The following is a 19589-nucleotide window of genomic DNA, read 5'->3' on the forward strand; positions in this document are numbered from 1 at the left end:
TGACTTGTTTATCAGTTTATGAATATTCATATAAATGTTTACCTTCGTTTGTTTGCACCCATTCTACCATGAGATTTCAGTGTTCTTTCCATGTACATTCTGTCTTGCAGAGTGCAGAGACTTTTCTTTTTCCTCTCTCCCTTGAGATTGAGATTAGAATAATGATGCCCAGCCAGTTTTTAATAGATGCTCATTCCTGAAACCCACATTTGCCTTAGTTCCCTCTGGAAAACAACTAAAGTTTCTTCTATGTAGACATTTATATACAAAACAATTTTATCATCAGCAGTTAGCAAATACACTTCCAGCTCTTCAAAATGTTAATGAAATTTAGACATGATTCTTAGCTATCATTCAGTAAGCATACTTGGGTAAATAAGCTGTCAAATTTGAGTGACTGAATTTTTCTCAGCGTTGTCTTAAAATACCTCCTACTCCCTGATCAGACTAGAAGAAATTAACCAAAGTGATTTATTTTAGCAGTGTCAAGAAATCATGTGTGACTTGTGAAAATGATAGAGTCAGCTTTCCTTCCCATTATGTTTTTGAAACTTACAGGTACTGGAATAATTAACAGACAAATCAGAAAGAACTTTGCCTTATAAGAGAAGTTTCTTTCTCTGAGGTCACAAATCCTTTAAGACTTTGAGTCTGCTCTTCACTTTCTTTCCTTGAGTGGGTAGTGCTTTGTCACTCCCACAGCCATTTCCTTCCTCCTGCCAGTCTTCCTGACATTTCTTGATAGAGTCAGGAATAGCATGTTGTCAGTTAATTTATCTTTAAAAGGTCACAGATTATCATAGACTAGCTTGGCAGAAATGAACGTATTACAAAACGTAGTTCAAACCAAGTAAATATTAACACTGATAATAATAATTATTAATCTTTATTAGGTTCTAGTTATAATTACATAATTAGTGCAGTCAGTCCTCAAAATGGCCCTGTAGTTCAAGCATCCTATGTCAGCCCTTTACAGGGCTCCCAGGCGGCTCAGTGGTAAAGAATACACCTACCAGTGCAGGAGATGTGGGTTCAATCCCTGGGTCGGGAAGATCCCCTGGAGGAGGAAATGGCAACCCACTCTAGTGTTCCTGCCTGGAGAATCCCCATGGACAGAGGAGCCTGGCAGGTTACAGTACACAGGGTCATAAAGAGTCAGACATGACTGAGCGTAGCACGGCACGTCCCAATGTAAAAGCACATTCCTTTTGCAGAGAAGAAGAGAAGGGTTGGAGAGGAGAAGCCACATGGCCAATGGATGACTGAGTTAAAATTTGAACTCCTGCCCTCACCTTTTTTTCATTTCACCAGAGTTTATAAGAATATGTGAATGCAGTTGTCCATGTCTTGAATGACAAGGGCTCTTGAGGAGAGGTGATTAAGGCAGATGGTGATCTGTTCAGCAGGCGTGTAGCCTGTATTCCCATTGTCACATAGTTGGAAGCAGATTCAGATGACTGAGATGAAACTGTGCATGTAATGAGTTGAACAGGGGTTTGCCTGACTCGCATGGATGTTTCTTTGCCTTCTAGGAAGATTTCCAACCTGCAGCAGCCTCAGAGACCAACTGGGAGTCAGTCACAAGCTCTATCTCAGTAAGTAATTTATTTTTCTGTTGCCTGCAAAAACAACTGATGGAGTAGTAGCTAAGGTCACTCCCGGGATGACTTGAGCTGCATGAAGGATCTGTGGCTTGATCCAAAGCCATATCTCAAGCATGATGTGTTCTTTCATTTCTTTTAGGTTACTGTGGGCTATGTCAGATGCCCTTTTGCCTTCTCTTTCAGAAAGGTTTCCAGGAAATGTCAGTACCCATTGTAGGAACACGGGAGACAATGACTTAAGTATTTATGAGTTTCAAAGCAGAACATTCCAACTAAAGGAGTATCCAGCCATATAAAATATATGAAACAGGTCCAGGGCCCAAGCTCAAGTGGGGAATTTTGACATAGTTTTTTGAATATTCCAGGGGAAGCTGTTAACCTTTGCATTTTCAATGGTCTTTTCATATGTGAAAAAGCCCCAGTGTTAATCACAAGATAAAACTTAAGTGCAAGCCAGACTTGTGTTCTGTGTCTCTTAGAAATAAAACATAACTCACCCTGAAACTTAAAATGGTTCGTACTCCATTTGTTTTTCTCCAAATTTAGTCATTCCTCAGTATTCTGTCTACTTATCTACTTTGTACAGAAAGAGCAGGCTTTGTTTTCACCAATTCTGTGGGTAGCACTTATGTAGCAATAAACTAAAATATGATAAATTGCAGTTGTTCATTATAAGTTTAAGAGCATGGAGAAAACTTGGCTATGGTTCTAAAATATGTTAGTGTGGCTGAGTCAACGTTGATTTTTTTTTTTCCCCTGAAGTGATAGTCTATCTTTTGTTCTTGGGGGGAGTTTTAAAAAATACCCTGAAATGCCAGGATTTCCTCATCTATGGATTCTGTGACTCTTTAATTCACCGAGTGTGGCTGCTGATCTAGAATATGATCTGATGGAGATCAGTGAGGTGATTTTACAAAAACTTTGTTCACCTCTGATAGTTGGGTACGCATGCTCTGAAATTAGCTGGGTATAGGCAATTATTGTCAGGTAGGAGAAAGTTAAAATAATGCTGGGGTACTGGGGAGCTAAGAAGCTAGGCAGGAGGTGTGGGTGGTTAGCGGCTGACTGACAATTTAAGGTACATGCCAGTGGCAGCTTTTCCAGCAGGACTGAGCGTTCTGTTCTGTCAGGAGATCCTCTGGCTTCTCAAGTATCTTCTGTGTGATCGCTCAGGGTTGTCTCATCAGTCCTTGCCCGAAGGGCAGAAATTAATAAGCTTGAAGTCCTCCTCTAATTCAGGATAGCCCAGGTCCTCTTAAACAGAAGGATTGTTCCGTCCGTTTGGTGCATCTGTGCAAGCTCAGCCTTATGTCTGAATCCACTGGAAACTCTTCCAGATTGAGTTCTAAGTCCAGGTTCTGCTGAGTCCTCTTGGAAGACGAGGGAGACCTCCCCTCTTTCCTCAGCATTCTGATTTTCAAGAACCTTCTGAAGCAGGAGCAAGAGCCCTTGGATCTCCCATTCACCTCTATGTAAACCATTCTTTGCTTCTGTTGAGACTGGTTTACAGTTTTCAGAACTTATTTTTTACAAATTTTTATTATTTTAAAGTAATTCACTTAGCTTTTAGTTGGATTTTTATGAACCTATAACAAAATCTGAATGAGATCAAATTTATAGTGTCATTGAAAGAAGCACAATCAATTAGTATTTCCCTCAAAAATAGTTTTGAAATAATTGCCTCAGAAACAAAAATGTTCTCCTTTGTTGATTAGGTCACCTAGTCAGTCATAAATATTTTCTTAACCCTCACTAGTGTGCTAGTCACTCAGTCATGTCTGACTCATTGTGACCCCATGGACTGTAGCCCACAGGTCTCCTGCATTGCAGAGTCTTTACCATCTGAGCCACCAGAGAATCCCCAACCATCATTAGTATTTCAAGTCAAAACTTGAAAAGAGCAGCAAAACTCATACACAAAGTCACTTTTACATTGTAGCTATAGTTTGTATTTGCTCTTCAAGCTAATATTAGAAGAGCTTGGATTCCCCCCTCATCCTCAGGGACTAAGAACACCTCCATGGCTTTCTCTTGGAGAGACATCTGAACACACACTACACCTTTGGTACTGTTAAGACTAAGCCCAGGAAGCTCCTTGCCAGGATGTCCCCAGAATCATTTAGGTAGCTTTGCTTGTGGTTAATGGCTTGATTGATGTACCTGCTTTTGTCTCAAAAAAGAGGAAAAAATGTAATTTCAAAGCTTTCATATGGTGTCATGCACCTAACTTTGGCCAGTTAATTTTGATTTTGTGGATCTTAGACCACATTATTGTGATACAAAGCTGATTGCAAATCATGTGGTCAGTAAGAGCCAAGTAGACTGTAGATCCAGACAATACAAAGTTGAGTGGGAATTTGGACTTGTGTTACTGAATCATAAATTTAGCTTCCTTAAGCATTGTGTACCAAGAGGGTTGTGAAAGACAGAAGTAATGTGCCTTAACCAGGGTTCAGCTTCTATGAGCCATGCACACACATACACAAATACAAGTACACTCCAAGATTAAAGAGCTGGACTGGTACCTTCATCAATCTATCTCATGTCTCTCACTTGACACTCCAAACTCCATCTGCCACTTACTCCCTTTCCATACAGGGTGTATTTGAATTACAACAAGTTATACCAATAGTATGTATTTATGCTCTTATGAAACCTCTTAGCAATATTGCATAGGAATATTGTATAGGAACCTGGAATGTTAGGTCCCTGAATCAAGGCAAATTGGAAGTGGTCAAACAGGTAAATAAAGTGAATATCAACATTTAGGAAGCAGTGAACTAAAATGGACTGGAATGAATGAATTTAACTCAGATGACCATTATATCTACTACTGTGGGCAACAATCCCTTAAAAGAAATGGAATAGCCCTCATAGTCAACAAAAGTCTGAAATGCAGTACTTGGATGCAGTCTCAAAAATGACAAAATGACCTCTGTTGGTTTCCAAGGCAAACCATTCAATATCACAGTAATCCAAGTCTATGCCCCAACCAGTAATGCTGAAAAAGCTGACGTTGAATGGTTCTATGAAGACCTATAAGACCTTCTAGAACTAACACCCAAAAAAGATGTCCTTTTCATTACAGGGGACTGGAATGCAAATGTAGGTAGTCAAGAGATACCTGGAGTAACAGGCAAATTTGGCCTGGGAATACAGAATGAAGCAGGGCAAAGGCTAATAGAGTTTTGCCAACAGAACTCACTGGTCACAGCAAACACCCTTTCCAACAACACAAGAGAAGACTCTACACATGGACATTACCAGATGGTCAATACTGAAATCAGATTGATTATATTCTTTGCAACCAAAGATGGAGAAGCTCTATACAGCAAAAACATGTCCAGGAGCTGACTGTGGCTCAGATCATGAATTCCTTATTGCAAATTCAGACTTAAATTGAAGAAAATAGGGAAAAGCACTAGAACATTCATGGGTGACCTAAATCAAATCCCTTGTGATTATAAAGTAGAAGTGACAAACAAATTCAAGGGATTAGATCTGATCGACAGACTGTCTGAAGAACTATGGACAGAGGTTCATGACATTGTACAGGAGGCAGGGATTAAGACCATCCCCAAGAAAAAGAAATGCAAAAGGGCAACATGGTTGTCTGAGGAGGCCTTACAAATAGCTGAGAAATGAAGAGAAGCTAAAAGCAAATGAGAAAAGGAAAGATATACCCATTTGAATGCAGAGTTCCAAAGAACAGCAAGGAGAAATAAGAAAGCCTTCCTCAGTGAACAATGCAAAGAAATTGAGGAAAACAATAGAATAGGAAAGACTAGAGATCTCTTCAAGAAAATTGGAGATACAAAGGGAATATTTCATGCAAAGATAGGCACAATAAAGGTCAGAAATGGTATGAACCTAACAGAATCAGAAGATATTAAGAAGAGGTAGCAAGATTACACAGAAGATTACAAAAAAGATCTTCATGACCCAGATAATCACGATGGTGTGATCCTTCACCTAGAACCAGACATCCTGGAATGTCAAGTCAATGGGCCATAGAAAGCATCACTATGAACAAAGCTAGTGGAGGTGATGGAATTCCAGTTGAGCTATTTCAAATCCTGAAAGATGATGCTGTGAAAGTGCTGCACTCAATATGCCAGCAAATTTGGGAAACTCAGCAGTGGCCACAGGATTGGAAAAGGTCAGTTTTCATTCCAATCCCAAAGAAAGACAATGCCAAAGAATGCTCAAACTACTGCACAATTGCACTCATCTCACACAATAGTAAAGTAATACTCAAAATTCTCTAAACCAGGCTTCAGCAATATGTAAACCGTGAACTTTCAGATGTTCAAGCTGGATTTAGAAAAGGCAGAAGAACCAGATATCAAATTGCCAACATCCATTGGTCATCAAAAAAGCAAGAGAGTTTCAAAACAACATCTACTGCTTCATTGACTATGCCAAAGCCTTTGACTGTGTGGATCACAATAAACTGTGGAAAATTCTGAAAGAGATGGGAATACCAGACTACCTTATCTGCCTCCTAAGAAATCTGTATGCAGGCCAAGAAGCAACAATTAGAACTAGACATGGAACTGGACGTGGAACAACAGTCTGGTTTCAAATTAGGAAAGGGGTTTGTTAAATCTGTATATTGTCATCCTCCTTATTTAACTTAGATGCAGTGGACATCAGGAGAAATGCTGGGCTGGAGGAAGAACAAACTGGAATCAAGAAATATCAATAATTTCAATAATATCAATGCCAGGAGAAATATCAATAATCTCAGATATGCAGATGACACCACCCTTATGGCAAAAATTGCGAAGAACTAAAGAGCTTCTTAATGAAAGTGAAAGAGGAGAGTGAAAAAATTGGCTTAAAACTCATCATTCAGAAAACTAAGATCATGATGTCTAGTCTGATCACTTCATGTTAAATAGACGAGGAAACAATGGAAACAGTGACAGACTTTATTTTTTTGACTCCAAAATCACTGCACATGGTGACTGCAGCCATGAGAGTAAAAGACACTTGCTCTTGGAAGAAAAACTATGACAAACCTAGACAGCATATTAAAAAGCAGAGACATTACTTTGTCAACAAAGGTCCATCTAGTCAAAGCTATAGTATTTCCAGTAGTCATGTATGGATGTGAGAGTTAGGCTATAAAGAAAGATCAGCGCTGAAGAATTGATGCTTTTGAATTGTGATGTTGGAGAAGACTCTTGGACTGCAAGGAAATCCAACCAGTCCATCCTAAAGGAAATCAGTCCTTAATAGTCATTGGAAGGACTGATACTGAAGCTGAAATTCCAATAGTTTAGCTATTTGAGCAAAGAACTGACTGATTGGAAAAGACCCTGATGCTGGGAAAGATTGAAACTGGGATGAGACGGGGACGACAAAAGATGAAATGGTTGGATGGCATCACCAACTCAATGGACCTGAGTTTGAGTAAGCTCCGGGAGTTGGTGATGAACAGGGAGGCCTGGTGTGCTGCAGTCCATGGGGTTGCAAAGAGTCAGACATGACTGAGAGACTGAACTAAACTGAAAACCTCTTAATTTTCCCCAAGAGTAAGTGTCACTTGGGAATCTCTGGATCTTGATTTGTTAAAAAGAAAAAGCATTCACCTGAAAGTTTGAAAATAATTGTGGGCTTTGCTGTCTGGGACTCTATAATGCATATGCGTATTATTTCTCATTAGGAATGCAGCTAAGTTTCAGAAATATAAGTTTTCATTAACTTTTATTTTCCTATAGAGATATGAGATACTTGCCCTTGGGGGGTATTATTTGTTTAGCAGTTTCTTTAAAGACATTTAGAAAACATTAGAGACTATGCTTTCCATTCCCTTGTTAATGGGTCATGAATTTTTACAGAGATCTTTGACTCATGGCTCATTTACCTCTAGATTGTACAAGGGTTAGTGAAGTAAGTGCTTAGAAATTTATATGGGAATATATTCCATGGCAAAATGAATAATCCCTTCCAGACTTTATATGATGTTGCATTCCCCACTTAAAGAGTATTCCTGAGAAAGTTTTAATGGCAACAGGGACCCCTAGCAACTATAGCACTTAAAGTTCATAGACACACACACACACACACACACACAAAATGCATATACACACACATACACACCCAAGTGAATCTGCCAGTCTTAAGTCAAGGGAGCCAGTTTCATGGCTTATTATTCTTGTTGACAATAAGCTGCTTAAAGTACCTTATAAATATCGAGATATTTCCAGAGTGAATTTAAATCCTGCTCAGAGAACGTCTATTGTGCTAGGTGAGCTCTAAAAAGGGGCCATTGAGGCTAAGAAAGGGAAATGAAATGGATTACTCACAGCTTGCATGCAAGATGAAAGGAGATCGTAATTTGCCTATTACCATTATTTGTTGATACGGATATGATGATTTGGGACTTTGAACCAAGAAATTTAATTACTTATTTTGATATTTCCATTTATCTGGTATCATTTTTAATGATTACAGTTCAGAAGAGCTGGGTATTTTATGATCTTCCTATTTTTGATTTGCAATAAACCAAATGACTATGATTTACCACGTAATTATTTAGGAATATGGCAAGACTATGGCATAGGAACTTAGCATGATATTTACAATCGTGATGTCTTATAATCGGAAGTCTGTGTTCCTTCCATAAGGTTGTGTGACTTGTATTTCATAGCAATGCACTTTTTCTGAGTACACTGAGCTGTATGTCACTCTTAGGGGGTATCCTATCACTCTCCATCAGTAACGGACCCCACTCTCACTGCGGATGCTCTGGACAAAACGATTGCAGAGTTTGATACTGTGGAAGAGCTACTCAAGCACTTCAATCCAGAATCATGGCAAGAAGATCTTGAGAATCTGTATTTGGATACCCCTCATCATCGAGGCAGATCGTATCATGACAGGAAGTCAAAAGGTAAAAGATACGGTTCTTCATAAGCAGATACAAGTGCTAATAGTAACAAGTAAGAATTTGCAATGCAATATATTTAATACACTTAAATCAGATGAGTACTGTTAGCCCATTATTATAGATCTTTTCACAGCACTTTCAAATGATATTCTGTGTTTTGCCCAAACTGTGTTGTTTGTATGGGACTAAGAAAGACTTGAGTCAGTCAAAGTTTGGAGCTAGAAAAGACATTATAAAATCATCTGGATCAACTTTGTGCTTCTTGGCAAACAAGTCATTTTTAGTCCTACCATAAATAGTAGAGGTGACCAAAGTCAGGGGAGCTGGATAACTCTTCAATGGCTGCATGGAAATGGAGAGGAAAGGAGAATCCTGGTCTCTTGCCTCCAGTGGCAGTGCATGTATAACAGTCCTCTGTGTCTCTCTGATGGATGTGAGTGTTGAATTAGCCCAGGACTCAGTCAGTGTTCGCAGGGGAGGCTCCTGGCAAAGCAGCGGTCAAAACTCCGGAAGATTCCAACTCTACTCATTCAGTGTCCATTCCAAAAATTGTCATAGGGTCCTACCATAGGCTTGGCATCCTTGGTAGTTCATAGGATGTAAAGGTCCCAAGAAAGAAACAAAGATCTTGGATATTTTGCGCAAGTGTGAGGGCACACATTCAGTTGGAAGGTTCAGAAAAACACAGTGAAGGGAGGAGAAAAGAATATTCAGGCAGAGTTAAAACATCAAGAGTTAAAAACCATAGTACTTAAACTCAAAAAATAGGATGCTGCATCTGGGTAATATGATTTTAGGATGTGAGTGTTTATTTGAATGTTTAACTCAAATATAAGAGAAATAATTTGTAATTACCTCTTATTGTATAAAAGTATAATTTCTAGTCTGCTATGTTTTTGCTTCATTTTATAAGATTTGTTATTATTAATATTTTCTTTGGAAGTCTTATAAGGCTGACTTGCATCACAGATGTAAAGATATTTAATACAGTACAGCCTGTTTCTTATACTTTGTAATAACAGAGGTCCTTTTTTTGTTTTTCTTTTTAAAATTTATTTATTTAATTGGAGGCTAATTACTTTACTAACCACTTTGTAGTGGTTTTTGCCACAAATTGACATGAATCAGCCACAGATATACATGTGTACCCCATCCTGAACCCCCCTCCCACAGCCCTCCCCTATCCCATTCCTCAGGATCATCCCAATGCACCAGCCCTGACCACCCTGTCTCATGCATCAAACCCGGACTGGTGATCTGTTTCACCTTTGGTAATATACATGTTTCAATGCTGTTCTCAAATCATCCCACCCTCGCCTTCTCCCACAGAGTCCAAAAGTCAGTTCTTTATATCTGTGTCTCTTTTGCTGTCTCACATATAGGGTCATCATTACCATCTTTCTAAATTCCATATGTATGTGTTAATATACTGTATTGGTGTTTTTCTTTCTGACTTACTTCACTCTGTATAATAGGCTCCAGTTTCATCCATCTCATTATTTTTTTTAATTTATTTTATTGGAGGCAAATTACCTTACATTAATATGTTGGTTGGTTTTCCATACATTGACACGAATCCACCTCGGGTGTACATTTTAAAGAGAAGGGATAGGCTGCCCACTCCAGTATTCTTGGGCTTCCCTGGTGGCTCAGATAGTAAAGAAGCCACCTACAGTGCAGGAGACCTGGGTTCAATCCCTAGGTTGGGAAGATCCCCTGGAGAAGGGAAAGCCTACCCACTCCGGTATTCTGGCCTAGAGAATTCCATGGGGTCGCAAAGAGTCGGACACAACTGAGTGACTTTCACTTTCAGGAGATTGAGATCAATCCTCAGAGGCACTCAGGGCTGAGGGATTGTTCATCCTCTATCTTCAGTAAATTGGTACAATCTCTGACACATTGGAAAAGACCCTGATGATGGGAAAGATTGAGAGAAGGAGAAGAAGTGGGTGACAGAGGACAAGATGGTTGGATGGCATCACTCATTCAGTGGCCATGAGTTTGAGCAAGCTCTGGAAGGTAGTTATGAAGGACAGGGAAGCCTGATGTGCTGCAGTCCATGGGCTTGCAAGGAGTTAGACATGACTTAGTGACTGAACAACTGACACATTTTAGCTGCTCAATTAATGTTTGTGAAATTGGAGCTATTAATAATTTAGTATATTTCTAAAATTTATAGAAACCCACCCCATGGGGTTAGGCTTGTGCCTTTATTAAGAATGCCTTTGGTTACTGAAATAACCCTGCTAGAGTATGCAAGGCAACATTCTGCTGATTTCTGACAGAGTAAACATTTGTCTCCCCTGTTGGCTTCGATTCCATTTCTCAATCTCTCATTTAACATGGCCCTAAGGCAGATCCATACCCTTTCTCTGAACACTGGCAAGATGCCGTCGTCTCTACGCTTGTGGAACTGTGCTGATTTAATTGTTTATCATCCCCTGATGCTGAACCACCTGTGCGTATCACAGAAGCAAAGGAAGTCACGTTTAATATTTCAGCTGCTATTGTTAGCTTTTGCAACTTAAAGTATAAATCCAAGGTTTTTATCCTGATACATAAGAAACGGGATAGTGAATAAAAGAATGAAAACCGAAAAATGGTTATAGATGATGGAGGTCCATTAGCTGTCAAATAAAACATGAACTTCATAGGATTTCTAAAACTTTTTCTACCAGCAGTATTTGTTGCTGTTGTTTAGTTGCTGAGTCATGTCTGACTCTTTGGGACCCCCTGAACTTTAGCCTGCCTGGCTCCTCTGTCCATGGGATTTCTCAGACAAGAATGCTGGAGTGGGTTGCCATTCCCTTCTCCATGGGCTTTTCTTGACCCACTGATTGAACCTGCATCTGCTGTATTGGCAGGCTGATTCTTTACCACTGAGCCACCTGGGAAGCCCCGATAGTAATCTTATAATGATGCTGTATAGAAACAAACCTGTCTTTTGTAAAGATCCATTGAGCATCCTTTTTTCTGATTTGCCCAGACTGATCAAATGTGGAATTTTTCGTGATATCAAATCTAAATTTTTCATGATATCAAAGAACAAGATTCTAAAATTGAATGTGAATATTTAGATCACAAAATTTTATAAACACTAAAATAAAATACAAATACACTAGGTGAAGAACTTATAAAGTAGAAGAGAGTTAATATATTTAAAATAAATTTTATGCTTTGCTTCTACTGTCACAGTAGAAGAGAGAGATTAGGTGACAGTGATGTTTTACTTTTCCTTAAGAAGAGACTTGAAAATGGGAAGTATGAGGATATTAAAAGTTTAGAGAGAAGAGGGAGGGAAAGGAGACCTAACACTGCCAAGTACTGAAGCTAGAATTTCAGTGCATAAGGCCCACTTTTTTTCAAATTCACAAGTAATAGATAAGCAACAACTTGTCTGTAACAGCCTCTGGACTGATGATATTAGCACAAGTTAATATATCCAACTTTCAGTTTCCCAGGGGGTAACATAGAAAAGGTTAGCACGGATAATTGAAATCTGTAAATAACTGCAGTTCCAAAACCCAATTTTTGCCAATAATTTCAACCTTAAAGCTGCTCAGAGTTTTAAAATAAGTCATTTGAAATTCAAGTTGCATTTATTTCTTCTGATGAACATGCTAACAACATAGCAAATTTTCACATAATTAGGTAAAAAATTATATGGATGTTCTACAAACCATGTAATTACTCTCTGAATCCTTGCATGACCACTATGTGCCTATGCCTGTGTTCAGTCACGAAGTCATGTTCAACTCCTTGTGACTGCATGGACTAGAACCCACCAGGCTCCTTTGTCCATGGGATTCTCCAGACAAGAATACTGGAGTGGGTTGCCATTTTCTTTTCCAGGGGACTTTCTCACCCTAGGGATCAACCCGTATCTCCTGCATTGGCAGGTAGATTCTTTACCACTGAGCCAACAGGGAAGTCAAAGAAGCATGACCACTGAGGTTAACAGAAATTATACTATGATTCCTTGAAAAAAAAAAGTCCTTTGAATTTACGGGCAGTGTGTATTTACTCAAGTATATAGCACAAAATCTTACATCTCAACATGGAAAAACTGTCAGTCTTAAACCCTACTAGACTGGGCACTGAGAAGTGACTTATGGGAATTAACAATGTGAGATCCATTTTTTTAAATTGATTCCAGGAGAGCACAACTTTCCTGAATTATGGTGTGTTTGTGTGACTGAGCTGGTAAAGAATCCACCTGCAGTGTGGAAGACCTGGGCTCAATCCCTGGGTTGGGAAGATCCCCTGGAGAAGGAAAAGGCTACCCACTCCAGTATTTTGGCCAGCAGAATTCCACGGACTGTGTAGTCCATGAGGTCGCAAAGAGTCGGACATAACTGAGCAAATTTCTTTTTCACTTTGCCATAGAAAACCCAATATTAAGAGGGAAACCTGTTTTCATAGTTTGTGTTGTGACTGAAATATGGATATAATTGTTGAGGCATTCCAACTTAGTAGTTGTGAGCAACAATAATGCTTGACAAAAATACATTTTCCCCAAAGATTTGCCATTTATTGATACATAAGCTGAATTTGATGTGCACTCCTCTTTAAAAATCAGTAAGTTAATGTTGAGTGAATCAAGCATACTAATATTAAATTGATTTCAGATGACAGAGTTTGAAATATATGATTTTCACAAACTCTAAATGGTTAAATGTTGTAACTCTGGGACAGTTACCAACCCATTCCCCAGGATCTTATGTCAATTCTGTGATTTCTTACATGATGTTATTTTTCTATAAGATCTAAAACAGTCTTTAATATTAAAACAATTTATTGGTAAATAGCTGGCATAAGAAGCTGAGAGTTAAATAGATATGTTTCATATAAAATGTTAGAACTGGTTCTGAATTCTATTAGATGCAAATATCTTTTATTTTTAAATTAGTCACTTAGTGTTGTTTTTTGTTATGTCCTTGCATACTAACTAGAAAGAGGTAACTTGCTCTTCCAAAAATGACTTAGAATGTAGGAAATAATTTCAGTGTATTAAGATATGAACATATTTTAGAAATGAGCTAGTCAATGTAAATCAAATGCTTACAACTTTCTCCTTGCCTGTTTGATATCTGAGTAAGAATTTGCAGAAAGTCCTTGACTCTACGGATGAATTGAGTAAGGCAGTCTTGAGATGTCACCCTTCTGCAACTATCTATAGATAAATTAAACAGGGGTACAAGAGACATTAAATCAAATGGATTTTTCTAATTTCTTATGTTCAGTAAGGGCTAACTTCTTTGAGTTTCCTGAACAATGTGATATGTACCAAGTAAAAGCTTCTTTTTATCAATATTAAAATTGCTTGCCATAAATTTGATAGAAATAGAGCAAAAAGAAAGAATGTAATAGTGGGAAGAACACAGACTTGGAGTCAAGTAAACTTACAATAAAATTCTAAATCAGTTCCTGATAGTGGCCTTGGAGAAGTTATATGCAGACCTCGGCATTTAGTAAAATAGCCAATCACAACCCCTTTGCAAAGCTGTACTAGGCTTAATAATAGCAGCGTATCCAGCTCCTAGTAGCCCCTCAGTAAATGCTGGCGACTATTATTATTTAAATACAAAACTCTGCATAGAACCAAGACATTTCTGTGGGCCCTGTTCTCTTCCCTGTATGGCTTTAAAAGTCTGGAGAGCCTCCTATGGACTCTCCAAATATTGTCATATTTAAGTATCTGTATAATCAGTACACTCATTAAAATTTTACAAGATAAATTCCAACTACTCAGCTTTTCTATGGTACTATTTACTGAGAAATTTCGGGCCCCATTTTGCTTTTTAGACATTTCCTTTTTAAAGCTCAGTGTTCAGGCTTTAGCCACTGTTTGTAACCCATATGATTTGAAAGTATCCAGATGCCCCACTCACTCAGTTTGCCTGCAACCATTAATAAGAACCATACCGTCATATATAGTGCTGCATGCGTCTACGAGGGCACGCACATAAAAGTTTGAAGAAAATCTCAGCACAGGATCAAGGACTTTTTTTGCTGGTTTATTCTCTTAGTGCCAGCGCATCCTCTGCTTTTCTCCGATAATGGTTGTCTGTCCTTGTGGATATCCTAAGCCCACTTTCATTATCAAACATTCCTCGTGTCTAGGCATATGACTTAAGTGCAAATTGATTGGAAAATGCATTTCACTGTCGAAAACCATAGGTAACTTTTAATGTCTTGGTGGACAAGTGTGCCTTTTCCACAGGAGTCACTCTTGTTCCTCTGAGTGAGTTTGCCTTGGGGTTCCTATACCAATTTTTACCTGTGCGGCATTGAAGAACCCCTGCAGTATCCCTGTGCTCAGTGCTCTGGTGGACTTAAGAAGACAGCACACCCTTCCTAGAACTCATGCTCGTGCAGAAACTGCTGGTGCTGGGAGATCTGGCTCTCTAAGTGTCTTTACTTGCAAGGGACTGTGCTTCAGTGCTATGTCTCATTGAATTAAACTAAACACACATCATCATTGCTTTCTGACATTGTGATCAAAGTGAGCATGATCTTCCTCCTTTCCTTAGCGATCACCAATTGCAGAATCTTGACTACTTCTGGTTTTAGGTGATTCTGTTCTTAATTTTATTTCATTGATCTCTTTTACTCATTTTGACATTAATGTGAGGCATACCTCCTGGGAGCTGAGGGTTTGGACCTCACTTCAGACACTTTTAACTTGTTCAAGCTTAATGAATTTCTTGGCAGGAGAGTACTGTTATTCTCATTTTATCTAATAAAAGAAAGAAATGCAGAAAGGTTTACTGACAGTTATAAAATAGAGAGCCATGACATGAACCTGGGTGTGTTGACTGTGAGGTCAATGCTGTGAGGGACCCAGTGGTGCTTAAAACTCAGAGACTTATAGTCTAGTAAATGAGAGAAAGACAAACATTTAAACGACTCCTTGATTCTTATTCATCTCCTAACCTTGTTCTTATTTTTCATTTTATAGATATATTTTATACACCCCCTCTAGAGTTCAGAGAATTGCCTTATGACAGTGTCAGCTGCTTTCACGCCTAATCCAATACCTTGTAGATATCCATGTATTCACCTATTCATTTTCCAGCATATATTTGTCAAATGTCTACTATATCCAGTGGCTGTAGACAAGTCACTCAGCTCTTCTGCATCTCAGTTTCCATATCCATCAGATGCGAAAAGTAGTCTCTAAGATGAAGGTTTCTTATGAGAATTCCACGAGACTTGACTTTGTAAAAGCATCTCACATAGTACCCGGCACATAGTAGCTGCTCAGTAAATTTCCATTCACTCACTGCTTAACAATGTTTTTAAACCCTGACGATTAGGAATTGTCTGACTGAGAATCTTTTACTATTATTTAGGTTAATTTTAATAAATAATACAAGTGGTGAATGCTTCCATTCTTGAGAAGTTAAACCAGCAAATGGAGTCATGAGATTCATGATTTTAAGTTTAAAATACCCTGATATTCCCTCATTAAAAGTTATAAAATAATTGTTCTTTCCAGACTTATTTGCACTTGAAAACTGGGTTGAAATGTGGAAACAGTTTTCACAATTAAGTGCTAATTTATAGAAGTGGGAATCTGAAAATCACAGTGAGGTTGTAATGCTCATAAAGATGAATAGACACCTCCTGGAAAATTTATGAACCTTAAAGAAAGCTGAGAGCCCCTAGTTTCTTGGTATAAAAATACTACAATTATTCATACACTCCCCTTACCTCCCACCCCTACCTAGAGCACCATAAATCTGGTCTTGTAATATCAAAGTCAAGTTTATAGCACTTAATGTAACAGGCTGTGGGACTATCACCCATTTGGCAGAAGACATATTCCTGAGCACCTTGAGATGTATACGAGAGAGCCAGCCCCCTGGACACCTCCCTTCACCCCATGTAAAAGGTGTGGGAAAGCTGCTAAAGCCCATGGGCCTTGGTGCCAGCCTGCATGCGTCACAGTGCATCTGTCATCAAGCTGCCTCTAGAACCCTAGCTTTTCAATTCTAACCCAACAACAATCAGTAGTTTGATTCATTTAGTCATTACGGAGTACCTATTCCTTGCAAAGAAAACTGGGATTGATTAGTAGGTCTATAAATGGCCTAAAAATTTTCTAATTTTGGCTCTAAGTTGATTGGTATCCCACAAAAGATAGATGTTTAAAGAAAATCAGAATTGTTTGCCTAGGTAAGCCATAGTGATTCCTGTTGTTTTTTATTGAATTGAATTATTTCAAATATCATGAAATGGCACATATTCTGAGACTACCAAAAAATGTAATTTTTTCCACACTGTGCAGCTTCTAATTGTTGAAACTAAATGGTTTTAGGAGCGGTGCACTTAATTGGCCTACATATACTTCTTCCACTAATGGCAAAGCACTATGAGAGGGGAGATTAATAGATGATTAACTCTGATTCTGAGAAACTTATGGTTTAGTGGATGCTGCTGCTGCTGCTAAGTCGCTTCAGTCGTGTCCGACTCTGTGCGACCCCATAGACGGAAGCCCACCAGGCTTCCCCATCCCCGGGATTCTCCAGGCAAGAACACTGGAGTGGGTTGCCATTTCCTTCTCCAATGTGTGAAAGTGAAAAGTGAAAATGAAGTCGCTCAGTCTTGTCCGACTAGTAGCGACCCCATGGACTGTAGCCCACCAGGCTCCTCTGTCCATGGGATTTTCTAGGCAAGAGTACTGGAGTGGCTTGCCATTGCCTTCTCCGTTAGTGGATGAGAAACACCTAAATAAAGAAAAGGATATCCATTTGTCTGCCACTGGCCATCTAGACTGCTTCCACGTCCTAGCTATTGTAAACAGTGCTGCAGTGAACATGTAAAGACATCGTGGTACATATACACAATGGAGTATTACTCAGCCATATAAAGGAACACACTTGAGTCAGTTCTAATGAGGCGGATGAAACTGGAGTCTGTTATACAGAGTGAAGTAAGTCAGAAAGAGAAACACAAATACTGTATATTAACACGTATATATGAAATTTAGAAAGACAGTAAAATGATCCTACATGCAAGGCAACAAAAGAGACACATGTAAAGAACAGACATTTGGACTATGTGGGAGAAGACGAGGTGGGGGTGATTTGACAGAAAAGCATTGAGACATGTGTATTACCATGTGTAAAATAGATGACCAGTGAAAGTTTGATGCATGATGCAGGGCACTCAAAACCAGTCCTCTGGGACAACCCAGAGGGATGGGATGGGGAGGCAGGTGGGAGGGAGGGGGACACATATGCACCTGTGGCTGATTCATGTTGATGTATGGCAAAAACCATCACAATATTGTAAAGTAATTTGTCTCCAATGAAAATAAATTAATTTAAAGAAGAAAAGGATAAAGCAGGTTCTACAAAGTAAGTGTTACAATAGAAGGCAGAGAATGTGAGGTGGGTATTTAGTGAAGGGGTCAGAGGAGATGTAGGATGAATGTGCCTCTTGACTTAGGAGATTAAAGTGGCACAGTGGACTGAGATTCCCGAGAAGGTAAACTAGATTGACAAAAGCTTGAAGTTAGAAAAGCATGGCCCTCCTTCAGGCACTTGTTCTTCGAGCACCAGTGCCATATGCTGAATCTGCACAAACAGAGGCTGCCTGCTAGGAGAATTCTTAAAGGATTTCAGCATTGCAAAGGCCTTAACCAGATTATATTAAAATGATTACTTGCAGAAGAGCATGGCAACCCACTCCAATATTCTTGCCTGGAGAATCCCATGAACAGAGGAGGCTGGCAGGCTACAGTACATGGGGTTGCAAAGAGTTGGTCACAACTGAACTGACTTAGCATGCATACATACAAAATGATTACTGGCTAACTCCAAGAATATGTAGAAGTTTAATTGGAGAATAGCAAGAATATTCAAGACCGGTGACACACATGACAGGATAAAGATTGATGGATTTATGAGGGAACAGCATAATAAACTTGGTACCCAGAAGAGACTGACTCAAGGAAGTTCAATCACTCAGTCGTGCCTGACTCTTTGTGACCCCATGGACTGCAGCATGCCAGGTTTCCCTGTCCATCACCAGCTCCCTGAGCTAGCTCAAACTCATGTCCATCAAGTCGGTGATGCCATCCAAACATCTCATCCTCTATCTCCCTCTTCTCCTTCTGGCTTCAATCTTTCCCACCATAAGGGTCTTTTCCAATGTGTCACCTGTTCACATCAGGTGGTATTTTTCAATACCAAAGGAAAAAACTAGGTTCTGTGCAGTTGCCTGCTTTATTAGCCAGACTGTGATCAGTGTACTTTCTTGGTAGACTCTGATAGATGAATGTTTGTGCACAGGAGTACATGCTTGGATATATGTAATTGACAACATCTTAAAAAAAGTGACAGGTCAGTGCCTGGCAACGCACCTAGGAAGCCAGGTCATTGACAGGAAGTAGACCTCTAGTAGGAAAGCTCCAGCAGGGCTCATAGAATCTGCTCGCTGCACCCTTCTTCAAATCTTCAGACTGGAGCTTCAAAGTGCAAGAATGATGAAAGGCTAGATTCAGACTCTGGCTCTTCTACTGACTGGGTATGTGGCTGTGGACAAGTTTTTTCCCTTCCCTCTCAGAGGCTCGATTGTCTCAAGTGTAAATATAAGGGTAACAATAGTATATAATTCATAGCATTGATGGGGATTTCATGAAATCATATTCATGAAGAACTTCTATATTACCAATACCAAAAAGACCAGGCTGACTCTCCTTCCTCCCAAATCTGAGCCTTCATAGATTAGAAACTGATGAGAGTGTATATTCAACAACGTCCTGTCACTTTACACATCCCTGCCCCAGGGCTCAGACCCCAGAGCTCATCCCACAGCCCAGGAGCCTCTGTGACTAGGCTGCGCTTTGAGGCCAGCACTGAGGAAAAACGGTGCTTCCCGTGGCTGGGTGCAATGGCCCACATTGGATTCCTGTGTCCAGAGAAAGGCTTTGACAGCACTGGAGCCCTGTCAGCCTTTGCAGCAGATTGTCACTGCAGAACACAAAAATGGAAATGACGTCAAAGATCCATGAGAAGGCAGGACTCAAATTCAAAAGGACAGCAAAAGAGGGATGATGACATGTACAGCTGAGTGAA

The 19589-nt window shown here is 39.4% G+C and overlaps 1 protein-coding gene across 2 annotated transcripts in view; it reads left to right on the forward strand.

Moving 5' to 3' along the window:
* PDGFD (platelet derived growth factor D) overlaps nt 1-19589 on the forward strand; it is a 279429-nt gene that overhangs the window by 244261 nt on the left and 15579 nt on the right. For both annotated transcript variants that reach the window (XM_055422855.2, XM_055422854.2), the window contains exons 4-5: nt 1533-1595; nt 8307-8505. In XM_055422855.2, coding sequence (XP_055278830.2) covers nt 1533-1595; nt 8307-8505 — 262 coding nt within the window. The remainder of the gene's footprint in view (nt 1-1532; nt 1596-8306; nt 8506-19589) is intronic.

The sequence above is a fragment of the Moschus berezovskii genome, chromosome 14, assembly GCF_049115385.1.
Source record: "Moschus berezovskii isolate FMDL1 chromosome 14, NW_MosBer_1.0, whole genome shotgun sequence".
NCBI lineage: Eukaryota > Metazoa > Chordata > Mammalia > Artiodactyla > Moschidae > Moschus > Moschus berezovskii.